The 14,966-nt window shown below is 35.7% G+C and overlaps 1 protein-coding gene across 1 annotated transcript in view; it reads left to right on the plus strand.

Annotated features, from left to right (window-relative positions):
• FIG4 (FIG4 phosphoinositide 5-phosphatase) overlaps positions 1-14,966 on the plus strand; it is a 64,977-nt gene that overhangs the window by 39,266 nt on the left and 10,745 nt on the right. The window contains exons 19-23 of the mRNA XM_009326429.1: positions 425-572; positions 1,477-1,560; positions 4,421-4,616; positions 5,819-5,901; positions 10,312-10,401. Coding sequence (XP_009324704.1) covers positions 425-572; positions 1,477-1,560; positions 4,421-4,616; positions 5,819-5,901; positions 10,312-10,401 — 601 coding nt within the window. The remainder of the gene's footprint in view (positions 1-424; positions 573-1,476; positions 1,561-4,420; positions 4,617-5,818; positions 5,902-10,311; positions 10,402-14,966) is intronic.

The following is a 14,966-nucleotide window of genomic DNA, read 5'->3' on the forward strand; positions in this document are numbered from 1 at the left end:
ATACCTAATTGGCTAAAACTTGACCTTCATATGTTTATGTGCCAGGGCACAGTTCATTCTCTTTTTTTTTTTTTTTTTTCTGCCCCCTTGCCTATTAACATATATTCATAGTCTATGCTGCTGGTTACATTCCTGTTGCAGATGACAGGGTATAGCTAGTGTGTCTTATTTCTCTGGGATACTGTGGAGCATGTTTTATTAGGAATTGTCGTCATGAAGGGAAATCAAATTATGGTGGTTGATAATGCATATTTATTAAAGATGTGCCGTGCATCATCTTCATATCCTATTTTCTTGTCTTTGAGGGGATATGGCTGTAGAAAAATGCCTGGTACGGTGGCTGTGTAAGCAAGCTACTGTTTGTTTAGATTTTTGCAGAGTCATTAGTTGTTAGTAAAAAGATTATTTTTTTTCTTTTCCCCAGTGACATGTGCTGAAAACAGACGCAAGTTGACAGTGAAAAAATTCCACAAGTATGAAGAAGAAATTGATATCCACAATGAGTTTTTTCGGCCATATGAGTTGAGCAGTTTTGATGAGACCTTCTGCTTGGCAATGACCAATTCTACACGGTATACTGGGATGTTTTGTGACTATAAATCCTTAACTGGAAGTTGATTTGGTGTGAATTAAATCTACATTTGATTTAGTTGGTTAAATCTGTGTAACATGGTAGGTTTTGTGGTTTGTTTGTTTTTGTGGGGTTTTTTTTTTTTAAGCTTCAGATTTAGCAAACTTCAGAAACTAAATCACAATACTGAAATGGAAATGCTACTTTAAAAAAATTCTGCTAAGATAGCAACTTAAATTTCCAATTATTTTCCATTATGGGATGCCAAATGTTTGGGCACTTGAAGGCTGACAAATGAGCTTTTCTCTGTGGACTCAGATCACAGAGGCTACCTTCAAAGCAATTGTTCTATAACTGTTTTGCTCTCATTTTACAATTGTCGTCTTCAGTTCATCAGGTTCTCACAGCTGACCAGACGGTTTTTGGTTTTTTTGTTTAGTTGTTTTTTTGTGGTTTTTTGTTTTTGTTTTTTTGTTGGCAGCAATCAGCTGGATATTCTAAGCGTAATCTTAATCATGCTTTAGCTAAAGACTTCCAGGCAGATTATGTTTCATACAGCTTTTTGGCCCAATTTGAGTGTTGGCAGCATTTTGAAAACAATGTAGCTGAGTTACAGGGCTGCTTCTGCACAGGAATGGAGCATATTGCTCTACCCTCCTTGGCAAGTGGTAATGTTTGCAGCTGTTTTATGGGACTAAATAATGCAATTGAAAGCTTTTTAAATACCTAGGGAGTTTATATTTACATGACTTTAACTTGTAATGATGAAGTTAGAACGTGATATTTATTTTTATATTGAGTTTTTTTTTAATTCAAAGGTAGATGTTAGAGGTGGTTCTTCCAGAAAATGTAAAAATTTGTGTTGAACTTTGCTCATGAACAGTTTTTCCTTTCTATTTTGTCAGAGATTTTATGCCTAAGAATGTGGGGATTGATCCAAGTCCATTTACTGTTCGCAAACCTGATGAAACTGGAAAATCAGTGTTGGGGTAAGTCTGAAATATGAAATTTTGTTCTGGTTTAATAGTAGTGAAATTGTAATGCAAATATATAAACCCTATGTGTGTGTCTGTGTAGCATATTCTCTGTTACATGGGAAATAAAAAAAATCATTGGTGTTATACTGTAGAGTTGTACACTTTGAAAATCATATCTAATTTGAGATTTTTTTATTTGACACTGGTAATTCTTTATTCAGACTTGTTTAATCTTTTCTGTTTTCTTGTACTTCTTGAAGTGAAACCCATGAGAAAATTTTATCTAGAATAAAGATACAGAGGTTGTTAAAATTTGATCATCTCTTCATACTAGTGGCAACTGTATTCTCTATTGCAGATGACAGGAATGCATATATTATTGTTGTCTTTCTTTTTAAAAAAATTAATAAATTTTGAATAAATAGAACATATCCTGAAACAGCAATAAATGCAAATTTCAGCATAGTTTTTGATAAAAAATGTTATTAAAGTATCTATAGATAAAATTATATAAAGCAGTTCAGCAACAGTCATTGGAACAAATGAATGTTTCATTTAGCTGTTTTTGCATCCTGGACTTGCTTTGTTACTTTATTTATTCCATTGTTGTGTTTGATCAGAGCTGTATCACACAAGAGCTATGGGGACTCTTCCTGAACCAATTCATTCTCTCTGTGATATCTCATATTAAGGAAACCTTTTGTCAGTAATGACTAAACCTGTGCTGTCACAATATTATGAGTTCTTCTGAAAACTTGCTGTTCTGTTAAAAGCTACAAAATTTGACTATCTCATAAATAACATCCGTTGTGCCTTGACCCTGAGGGAATGGAATCACTATCAATAAATGTTGAGAGTAGACTATGCTTATCACTAGTAGAACCTGATTTCACGCTACTGATGTTCCCTGGGAATAAGCAGAAAGACTGTTCAACAGTTATACAATTTACCTCTGCTAAGAACTGTGAGTTTATGGGTACTTTTGAGGATAAGCTTTATTCTTCCACTTTGGTATAATGTCAGATTTTGGACTAACTAATTTCTGTCCAGATACTCCGTTAAATACTTGACCATTATACATTTTTCTCAGGCACTTTGCTTCAAGCTCTCCACTGTGATTTTTAGGGATTGTTATGAGATAGAGAATCAGCTGGACCAAAGCCACGTTCCAGGACTCCCTGGCTATTGCTTGTAAGGCTTCCCGTGCATTGGCTGTGTAGGGGGGTAAAAGGTGGCTTCAATCTTCCACCTTACCCATATTTAGCCCTTGGTAGAGGTTATATCTTTGCCTTGCACATTTGTCATCATCTTTTAATTTATGACATTTCCGGAGGATTTGGTGATCTGTTTTCATTTGTAAGTGTTCTGGTCCCCTAGGACAATTAGATTTTGGCTGCCTTCTGACTATGTGTTGGGGGTGGGGATATCACTCTTACCAGTGTTTGGCTACTTGCTCCATTCTTCGGCTTTCAGAAAGGACTGCTTTTCTTGTGACCTTCACGTCATTTAGGAAAGTAGGGAAGATAACCTTAATTTTCTCTAGAAAGAATGCAGTATGTCTTCAAAACTTTCTGTAAATTTCAGTCTAAGGAGATGTCAGTTTCTGCTGAGTCAGAAATTAAACTTACCCGTGTTGTTCTTTCCTTTAAGGCATTTGTTCCAGCTGTAAGGATTCTTTTGATACATATTAATGTCCTTGGGGGTGTGGTATGCTCTCAGATCAAGAACCTTTGGGAGGACTCTCCTACTTGTTCATATGTGTTCCTAAAGCATATAAAGTTTAGCTAATTCACTACTGGGATAAATTGCTGTATGAGTTTGACTGCAAAAGGCAGAACTCCTTGTGACAGTCATGGTGTGCTCCTCTAGAGCTCAAGTGATACTGGTGACCTCCATGCGTTTGCAGCTCTAGTGTTCTCATCAGCAACTCAAAATAGCACTTGCACCAAACTGCATGCTGTTGTCAAAGCCTCTTAGCACGCTGCTGTCTTCCTTTAGGGCCTTCCTTTAGAGTAAGTCACACACAATGTCAGTATATATACGGACAGTCACCTCAGCAAGCAGGAGATGTTGCTTCCCTGTTTCCAGAACTGATTTGTCTATAAACATATTCATTACCTGCCTTCCAGTCCCTCTTCCTGCAGAGTCCCTGAAAGATTGTGACAGTGTCTGAGAGGAAAGAGCAGCCACGTACCCTTCTATGGCCAGTAGGAAAGGATGTAGAGTACGTAAGGGTGGTACAATTTCCGATGGGTAAAGTCACGTATACCTTTCAGAGCTTGTACAGTTAAACCCAGTGTTAGCCTACTAAAATATAGATGCTGTATCTTGAAGAATTCTTACAAATAAGGCACCTCTTTATATTGACTAGAATTTCTAGAGTGAGAAATACATACTGCATAAAGAAATGTTGCTGATTAAACAACTAAATTGAGGGGAGATGTATGGAAAAGGAAGGGGGGAAAAGTGACATTATGATTAAGATTTTTAGGCCCAAGATTAAGAAAGCTACTGGACTGGATAATGTTGTTAAGCAGAAAGTGAAACTTTTTCCCAGATCAAAACCAAAGAGGTTATATCTCAATGAATTTTTATTCCTTTTTATTCATTCAGTCTGGGGGAGGGATTTAAGTAAAGAATCAGAGAATTGGTGGAGAAAAGCTGACATAATCCTTTGAGCTCTCTTTAAATGCTCTGGAATGAGAGGAGATTAAAGAAAAGTAAATCAATTGGGGGATTCAATCGATGAGCAACAAGTTGCTCCAGAGGATAGAACTCATTTCCCCCAGTAAGACTGTAACCAAAATTAGGAAATTTAAATACTTGTTAATATCCCACTGATTTCATAAATACACACTGCCTTTCATGATAGGAACAAAAGTAATAGAGAAGAAACCGTGCTGCAGCGCAAAACAGCTGCTAGTGCTCCTCCACCCCCAAGTGAAGAAGCAGTGTCAAGTAGTTCTGAAGATGATTCTGGGACAGACAAAGAAGATGAAGGTGCTGTTTCTCAACGTTCAACTCCAGTAAAGGTGACTGATACAGGAGACAATACAAAAATCACAGAGGTAAGAAATTATTGTGGCAGGCAAGAAGGCTAATCATAGGCTTAAAATTCACATTTCCTTAAAAAAACCCCAGTGTTATAGAACAGTCAGAAGTAAAGCACTGAGAAATTAAGTGAAAAAGCTCTCCAGTGTAATTTCTTTGTGTAGATATTAGCACAACTGCTTATAAAACTTTGATACCATTCTTGTCACATAATAGTGAAACACAGTGGAAAATAACATTTTTCAAAAAATGAAAATTACTGTTAGAAACCTATGGCATTTGAAAGGTACTGAGGTCAGGTGTGGTCCATTACATAAAGCATAACATATATGTATGTTAGTATGTTAATTCAGAGCAGTGCACTTCTGATCATTGTTCTGGTTATTCCAGAATGATCCCTGACGTTTGGTCAGGGATTTGAATTTTGGTATTTTTTACATCAGCAGCTGTAGAGTAGAGAAAAATTGTATTGTTATGGCAAGGGGGGGAACCCAAACAGCTAGTTCCTTTCTATTCACATCTCACAGAAGTTAATAATAAAATGCTTTTATACTTCTGGTCAGGACATATCTTTCCGAAGTTGTTTTTTGACTTTGGATCTTTTTGAACAAAAAGAAAACTATATTTATAGTTTACTTACTTGCAGTCACACGTCTTGTCAGTAAACCCCCTCAGTTTAACACTGAACCATTAGACATAGTGAAGTATCGTATGTGCATTGGATCCTTGTTATAGTTGACTGACATGATTGTGTAATGTATAAAATAAAAACAGTTTTGTTCAACCTGAAGTTTGCAATTATTTCGGAATTGACAGCAGGAAATGTGAAAGCAAATGTGGGAGCGTGTTCTGAATGACTATGATTTATTCTATATTAAGTTTCAAAACAGAACGGAATTTAATACCTATATCATTATATGTCCTATAAATATAATTTATTCTCCTAATATGTTTTATCTGATGTTATCTTTCAAGAATCCTTTCCTTTACTTGTTGAACAAAAGTCTTGAATAATATTTTTAATAAATTATTTTTATTTAAAAAAGCAAAACAAAACATGCGCAAGCTAAGATTACTATGTATATGAGACTCTTGTTTGGTTTTGCCTGCACTTTTGAAATTATTTTCAGGTTTAGAAAGAATTCCTTGCTTGAAAGCAAACTTGTCTTTGGATGTTGTTACGGTATCCTCAGTCTGAATCTTTCTTCTTATGTTCCAGAATGTAGTGCAATCAACAAAAGATGTGTATGGAGTCAATCTTTCAGATGTTCCTTCAGAAGATGATCTCACAATATACGCTAGGTGAGATAAATTCCCAGTGGTAATCAGTAAAAGATAATTGGAGCTAGTTAAATACAGCTTGTCAAAGTGCTGCTTTTGATTAAACTTATCCAAATACCTCTAAAATTTATAATTTAAAAATACATACTATTCTGTTTTTAAAATCAAACTATTTTCAGATGTCTGTGTCAACTCTGATTTCAGTGGAAGTTATGCAGAGGTCTCTGAATGCAAAATTTGGAACTTAAATCGAATGAAAGATGCTTCAGTAGAAATACTTGTTACTTAATATAGTCCCAGAAATTAATAAGCAAATTCCATATTAGGAGTGGTTCCATGGTTCTAAGCTATGCAGTCTGTGATTTTTTTGCTTTTTTTCAAATGTTGAATTATGCTAATTCAATCAGTCATAAGTGAAATAGCGTCTTCTATAAAAATGCATACAAAACAGCAGAAGTTGTCTTTTTTTAACATAATGTCTTATTTGTTGTGATGTGTTAACTGTTACCTTTTACTCAAATTTAAATAGTTGTGTGATTTTTGATGTTCAAGGAAAATTACTTTTCTGAATAATACTCAGCCTTTTTCTTGAAACGTCTTGGCCTTTTGAGCTTGAAATAAAAAATTGTGGATTTTATAGGGAGACCTTGAGACCGTTACTAAATCTGGTATAGACTATGAGGAGAGAAGTTGAGAAAAGCAGCCGGAATAACTCACACTGTAGAAGCATGGATATCTAAGTGACAGATATTTGTACTGTAAGTTTCAGCAGAGGGAGAAGTCGGTTTGGCCCTTGCCATTATTGGAGTTTCATGAAATAACAACATGCAGATATATGTGGTGTGTGGGTTTGTGTGTCTGTATATATATATGCACAGCACTAAGCGTAGTGTGTGTAATAATGTGCTCTTACACACTGCATTTTGAACAGCATCATACTGCCACTTGTTCTTAATAAATGGTTTTGTGAATTCAAACCATACGTACAGGAAATGAGTAAGATACAGCACAGTGCAAGACAAAATACAGCTCCTCAGGTAGTCCAGCAAGTTCCCACTCAGTTCCTGCACTTTGAGGTAAACTGCTACAATGTGAGGCAGCATGCTGCACAGCACCTGCAGGCTCTCCTCAGGAGCTGGGAGCTGCTGGCTTACTGTGAGCAGTTGGAGGTAAGAGTTGGTGGGCAAACGTCAAAGTATCATCTCCCAGCTCCAACTGCAGAAAAACTTCTGCTTTTATTCAAGGGTAACTTGGACTTTTATCCTCTACAAGACAGTTGTCACCACTCCTGCAGGAGCCGTGAACTGTCAGCTCCGCAAGAGCAATCAGCAAATTAATTGTATGCTTCTCCAACAAAAGGCAGTGACTCCCATTGTTTCAGGAATGCTGTTTCTGAATTGCCATAACCCCATAGAGAGCGCTGGCTATGTGTTGCCGTTGTTAAAAAATGTGTACTTACGCTATTGTCCTCAGATTCTCTCCTCAATATCACAGAATAACACTGAAGCCAAAAAGAAACTGGTTCAAATCTTCCTTTTTTCTTAAATCAGAAATTAATTTGAATGTTTTGAAATTTTTTTAACTCAAACCAAAACTGAATTAGAGCAATTTCAGTTATAGATGAACTACAAGTGGACCAAAAAGGTACTTACTCAGTTCCCTGGTGGAGGAGATTCTTTCCGGAACTGCAACCTTTGTCTTTGAAAACTAGTCAGAATAATGGCAATTCAGTACTGGAGATCAGTTGGAGAAATTTAGATCCAAATTGAAGACCCTCTTAGTTCCTAAAGGCTTATAATGCTGTTGCAAAGAGAGTGATTGCTTATGCAAGATACCAGGAGTACAAATCAGTTACACTTGCTTAATAAAGCAATGTTTCGAACACCTGCTTAGAATGTAGAATTAATGGAGTTTGAGAAGAGGGGTGTAAGAAAACTACACGTCATCTCAGAAAAACACGATGTGTATATTGAAGTGAATACTTGTGTGGCATGTGTTGAAATGGGCTTGTGTGCATTTGTTTTTATTTTCTAATGTGTAATAGCAGTGATTACCTTGTCATATTTGAAACCTTTTCAATTTGTGAGGACAGTTTTAATTCACTATGATATCTTCTCATTTGGTGATATGTGATGATTAATCCTGACTTAGTTCATTAATCCTCTCAAAGCATTTTTTTTCTTTTTATTTAAAAGTCTTTTTCTGTTAATTTTTCTTTCGGGGTAGCTACTTCTCTTGCACTCTTTAGTTCTTTGAAATTCCTATTTCCTACATGCTGAGTAATTTCAAGGTAGTACACTTGAATAGGGTTGAGGAGGATGTTTCTTATTATCTCTGAAATTTTTAACTTCACCTATGCCTCCATCTTTGGTTCTTCATTTTAATCACTAGAAAATGGATGCAAATTTGACAATTACCCTTTGGTATACTGGATAGTTGTTGTTCTGCAAATGGCCCAGTGTGAGCTGGTGTTTACTACAAGTCACTTCGTGCAGATGAACAGCTCAGTGATAACATCCAGAATTGCAGCTACTTCCCATTTAATCATTTTTCAGGCTGGACTAACATTCAGTCTATTGTTACAGTAGTACTGTAAACTCCATGGGGGCTTTGAAGCTCCCTATTCGTATCCTTCTCAAGACAAAAAAAGCTTGCATTTATTCCATTTCTCTCAAGCAATGCAAGTTTTAAAAATATAACAATTACAAGTTCCTTACCTCTTTTTGCTAACAAGACATAGTGCTATTTATGGTCTGATGTGCTGATTTATGTGGAAAGTATAGATTTTACTGACATCCTTTATTACAGTGTACATCGTTTGAGAATAGCAGCAATTTGTTTCACAGTATGGTTATAGTTCTCACTTCAAGTCTTTTCCTATTATTGTAATAAGGGAAATGGAGATGTAAGATCCTGACTCTACTTGACATTGTTGGACATGTTACATATTTTTTTCTTTACTAGCATGAGGGACTCACAGATTAAAGTACCTCAGGTTAAGTTACCTTACGTCAGCTGATCTATATTAAGTATATATGCAAATTAAAAGTAATTTGAATCTGTTCAGCCCATTTTCATTGGTGGCTGAGATAATTTATGTTTAATTCTCATCAAAATAGAAATCACAGAACCACAGATTGGTTGAGGTTGGAAGGGACAGGAGGTCCCTCAAATAATTTGAGGATGTATACTGCAGATCAACTGTGCGTGGTGTCTTATTGATGTCTGGTAACTTGCTTGTGTTAATTTAGGCCTTGTTTGTTTCAGAATATTGGATAATCTGAAGCAATTAATAAAAATACTTACACCTTTAGTTTGCTTTTATTTGTTTTTTTTAAGCTTGTTTCAATAGCAAGCTCCTGCACTAGAAGATCTTAATTATCTTTATTTCCACTTATAATTCTCTTACTTAGAAATGTAAGTATTTATTCCTTCAACATCCAAAGTGATGTTGCATGTTTCTGAGGCTTTTGTTTCTACAGTATAGAATCTGAATGGAGCGGAAAGAAAAGTCACAGTAAGTTGGTTAGGAATGTATTGTTCCTTTGTCTTCTGTACACTCTTCTATGCAATTACTTTTGCACTGTTAATTGTCCCCTGTTAAAATGTAGTAAATATTTCTGAAATAGACCAATAAGACTATTTTTAAGGTAAATGGAAGCTAACTATTAAAAAAACCCCCGCTGTGTCAGAAAATTAAAGTGTTAACATCACAACTAACATTTACTTCCGTTTTCAGTAGCACAGACACGTTGGGGAGTGAACAAATTGAGCTCAAGTGTGAGATAACTACATATGCATATTCTTGAAACCCTCTGACTTTTCCTCTTAGACTGAATAAAATTAGTGATTAACTTTTTTTAAATTTTGCTCCAATTCATTGCCAAGAAAAAAGACATAACAGTATTTTGCATCTTCAGTGTCTTCCAGCAAATATTTGGAGATGGGGTAATTCTCCCAAAAGGTTATGCTTGGAAATAAGCGAGCTGGACTGACAGTGTTTCAGCTGAATAAACTAGATTGAATTTGGCTGAGGACTGACTTAAATCTGGAACTTGAGAGACTTTCTTCTGTTGACTTTTCCCATAGGCTATTCATCTGATTGCTTTGAAAAAAACATAGGAAGTTGACTGTAGCGGGCTGCCTATTTCGTAGGAGCAGAGGCCTGTTTCTATCCCATGACATACTAGGTGGCACCAATTGATAGGCAAATCTTTTTCAAGCTGAAAGAAGCTCCTGAGCTCTCACATGCACCCCTGCAAAGTTTTAAAAATCTCTTGTGTTTACCAGAGAGGTAGTTAATGATCAGTGACTTACATAACATGACTTAAAGACTCATTTTTTTAGTGTCGTTTTCTTTCACTTGCTGAATTTTGACGGATAGTTCTTTTGCTTTCTTTAATTTATTCTCCTATCTACTGCTTTTCCCAGGTTTGTTCAGCTGGGACAGAGTCAGCATAAACAAGACAAGAGCAGCCAGCAGTTTTGCTCAAAACACTACTTGGATAGGGTTATAAATTTGTAAGTACTCTTTCTTTTTTCCTTTAGCCTATTTCTTTTTGCTTTTGTCATTAGACCTGAAAAATCATCAGGTAAATTTGATGTTAAATTGTTTGAGAGTCATACTTCTGTTGCTTTTACTGCATAAGGGGATTCAATGCATAGCATGAAGAATTAGGTTCCTACTTCTCCCTTGTTACTTAAAAAAAAAAAAAGTGCTTGTGGTTTGTTTTTTGGTTGGGGTTTATTGGTGGTTGTTTGGGTGGTGGGTTTTTTTGTGGGGTTTTTGTTGTTTTTGTTTGGGGGGTTTGGGGTTTTTTTTTTTAGTTTTTGTAGTGCCAAGATCTTGTATGTAGAATTCTTAGCAGTCATGAGTTATCACAACACAAAGTGCTGAAGCTACTGAGTTTAAAAGTCAATTTCTTCTTGCTGTGATTGCTTTGGATGACCTGCGTATTCATTGTTAAAAGAACATTCAAACTTGCAACTCAGTCTTTAGTGTGCAGTTATCTGAATTTATTTTTTCTGAGAAGGCTACAAGTGCCCTGTATTTGTTTTAGTGGACATTTGAGGAGTCTTGAGAGGTCAAATGGGATATTTTTAAATTCTTATTTTTCTGGTGAGTGGCCAGGTGCTGGAGAGAGTAGGGTAAAGTGGGAATTGATTCTTGCTTTGTTTTGTGCACTCGATGCCCATCTGTGTCACTGAAGTCAGAGGATCTATACTAGCTTTAATCAGTATGCAGTGTTTTAACTGAAGAAAAGAGCATCTTGAATCTTGCATAGATGTTATTTTAACAATTAGTCTGCTACGTTTTCCCTAGAAGTATCTCCTTGGTTTTTTTTTTGGTTGTCTGCTCTTTGTTACATACTGGTTCTATGCATTTGTCAGTGATACTTTGAGCTGCTGAGGCATGTTTTTTTTAAACAGTTCGTTTGTTACAATAGATACGTTTTACATCTTGTTCCAAACAGCTAAGTAGTTGGTGGTAGGTTGTAAGGGAAGACCAAGCTCTGAGTGCTTTTTGTCAATGAAACACTTGAATACTTTAATCCCAAAAGATTAGTATGGGAGCCATATTCAACAAAGCCAATTGTGGTGGGATGGTAGGAGGATTGCTCTCCAGGGATATGTGCCATGTGGAATAACTTCTGTGTATTCTGTTGCTAATAGAGTAACTTTCCATTACTATGAAAAATAAATCTAACATTAAAATTACAATAGGTGCACATGTTTAGTTTATACTGAAATAAGGAATTTAACTGTTTGTGATTATGGATTGATTATTGCTGTACAAGAATGGCCTCTAGTGATAGGCCAGATCATTTGAATCTTTTCTTAGTACTAGTATAAAAAAGGGTCATGATATTATCCAAATATACTATTATTGAAGCAGGTCTTGGAATTTGGGTGATCAACTCCTAACTTCCCAGTTGACATCTTCCTGTACTGTAGGAAGCTTAAAGTTTCACCAAGGCAAGTTTTTATTTACTTTTGTCTCTGGGGTACATGATCTCTTACCCAACAGCACGGCCACTCCATAGAACTGCAGACCTTTACTGCAGTCCATTGATTTACAGAAGCCTCAGCTTTGTTTCCTGCACTGGCTCTAGTCCATTCCCTCTATGCTGATGAAGTGAGGGAACCTTGAACATAGCACTTACCCAAGAAGGGATAGAGACTGAGGGTGTCTCAGTGGGGCTGAGGGAGCAGGATCACATGAAACAGATATAATATTGTGTATGAGACAATACTGCCTGGTATCAGTGCTTAGTCATTTGGTATTATATACATTTAAAGTGATGATGCTACTGTGCATGGTTCATCATTAATAAGGTTACACTTTGTAGGTGAATGTGCCTGTAGTTTTATAATAAAATATATCTGATGGGTATTAAAATAGTAAGTTAGGTTGGCAAACTGTAAAACTGTTTTTAAAAATGAAGGAACAACCCTGAATGTTTTGAGGGGAAATGGTTATTAAGAAATTATTTTATAATAATAGGAATATTTTTGCTATGAACAAAGGCAATTCTTTTTGTGTAATTGCAAAATCTCCCAGCATGTTTGACAGTGTAGGAGATAATCGTTCCTTTCTTGCCCCCTTAAAGTAGAGTAAATTATTCCCCATGCTATGCTGCTGTAAAATGAACACATTAAAGAGAGTCTATACACATAATTCTGGTGGGGTTTGGGTAGTCAGATGTTCATTTTTCTCCTTTCCCAAGTGTAATTTCCAAATAGTGGAAGTGTAAAAATCATAGAGCACACAAAGCTGTGCCTCCTGTCACTCGTCCTCTTGAAGTAATGTAGATCAACTTTCTCTGCCAGTTCTACCGAACATGCTCTGCTGTGCACATCTGAGAGGGAACAGGGTATCTTACAGTCGGTAATTTTTTTTTTATGAAAGTATGTCTTTATACAGCTTAAAAATTTTCTTCAGCTTTTGTTCTGCAACTTTTAAAAAATGTTCAGATACTATTTGGATAGTGAGAAATTGTTCTTTCAAGAAAGGTCATAAATGTCGTCATTCTTTAAAGGCATGTTGTTCAATTCTGAAACAAGGAAGCTTTCTCTTACTGAGTTTGAATTGCTTCTCTGAATCAGGAACTTCCTTGGAGAATACTAACTTTTTAGAGATAAAATAGCATAAACATACTATACTCAAGATTAGGTCGAGAGAGAGAGGGTTTTCAGTAATAGCAGCTGAGGCACATCTTGCACTTGTTGGACTGTATATTTCCTTGATTTTCAAGGAGCACTTGAAGAAATTGAAAAATTATGGTAACTTGTATTAATTTGACGTTAGGTGCATTTTAAATTGAAAAAAAAAACTGGCAAATTTAATTGTCCAGTAGTTCCTTCTAGATACAAATGCAATTAAACCCCAGTCTTTTTCATAGTAAAATGAAGTACTTTGGTTTCTCATCAGCAGTGAGATATAATTTAGACTTAGCGTCATTTCCACACTTTTAAAGAAAATCTTTTTTTATATCCTTTTTTGATCTTAAAAAAAAAAAAAAACCAACAACCCAAAACTCACAACCTTAAACCTTGTGGCCATTTTTATCAAATACATAGAGCCAATAAAAAAAGAAATATTTCTTATTTTTACAATGTCACTTCAGTGTTATTTATGCTCTCGAACATGCATTGTAGAAATACTGAAGAGAAGCTTCTGGCTTAAATTTAGAAACTGTAAGTATAGATTAAAAGCAAAAAATGGATACTTCAACAGGAACTACAGTGATGCAGTGAAATAATACTGAAGAGGAGTGGAGAATGTGGAAGTATATTGAAGTTCCTCTTTTTGTTTGTAGAAATTCCATGAAGGAAAAAAGGGTAGAATTTTAGTTAGAGCTAAACAGAGCTGGACTACTTTTAGCACAATCTATTATCATGTATGTGAAGAGAGACTTCGGGTACTGTAGTATAATCACTGTTGGCTGACACAGCGCACCTGTTCCTAGTTCCCTAGTACTCACTGTGGTGTGGTATAAACAATACTATTCAAAAATGTACTCTCAATCACTTTCCAAATGTACTTCTTACATCTAGGAGTAGGAGAAATTTGATTCCTGCCCGAACAGGGAATTGAGTGTTTTGATTCACTGCAGCACTTCTGGAGAAGAGTGCTGTGCCTGTGCCCTTTGTGTCCTATGTAATATAGCAACAATGCTGGTGCGCCAACTTCAATTCATCCATAGGTATCTACTCTCCTGTTAGGTTTTGTGGGGCACTGATGATGCTCAAGCAGGAGAACACTTCAGTGAGTGATATCTGCAGCATGGTCCAGGGCTATGTACTCCTTAAATATTTGAAAAACATACCCCGTCTTCAGAGATATAGTCCATGTTTTCAAAAGTTCCCTTGATGTTAAATGTGTTATCTTTTTTTTTTTAAATCAAGACTACCTAGATTCCACTTGTCACCCAAGTATTGATCAAACGTGACTCAAATGGAGTAGCAACTAACTATCTACAAGTTAGCAGCTAACTATGTACAAGAAGTATATGGGCTTTTTTACTGTTTGTTTCCCTGTATATGCACATTACATACATTATTTTCTCACCAAGATAAAAGTAATGAAGCAAATTTCAGCGAACAATGGAGCACTCTGTATTTTCCATTTTTGTTAATTCAGTGGTCTACTGGAGTATTTTTAATCTGTAATACCACTTTAAAATATAAAAGTAAAAATAGAGCAGTACATTTCCTGATTTTAATGAAGCATCTTACAACCCTAGTACTTTTGAAAGCTGTCACCTCAGTTTTGAGCAATTCTCTTGTTCATTCAGTACTTCCATATGACTTTGGTAGTATAAGGTCTATTTCTTGGAGGATTAGATAAAAAATGGCTTTATATTTGTAAACATGGCATTATCACTGCTTTATAACTGTACTAAAGAAAAGGTTGGTATTAAACCTGTCATCTTTCTGTGTATGCACATCCTAGGAGTTGTTGGGGGGTTCCTTATGTTGAAAGGCAGAAGTAAATGAATAAAGGATGTTTAGACTGTTAAGTATATTTATTTTTTACATTAAACCTATGCAAAATATCTAAATAGTTTCTTGACACTGCTGTG

The sequence above is a fragment of the Pygoscelis adeliae genome, unplaced genomic scaffold (genome assembly GCF_000699105.1).
Source record: "Pygoscelis adeliae isolate BGI_AS28 unplaced genomic scaffold, ASM69910v1 Scaffold206, whole genome shotgun sequence".
In the NCBI taxonomy this organism is placed as follows: domain Eukaryota; kingdom Metazoa; phylum Chordata; class Aves; order Sphenisciformes; family Spheniscidae; genus Pygoscelis; species Pygoscelis adeliae.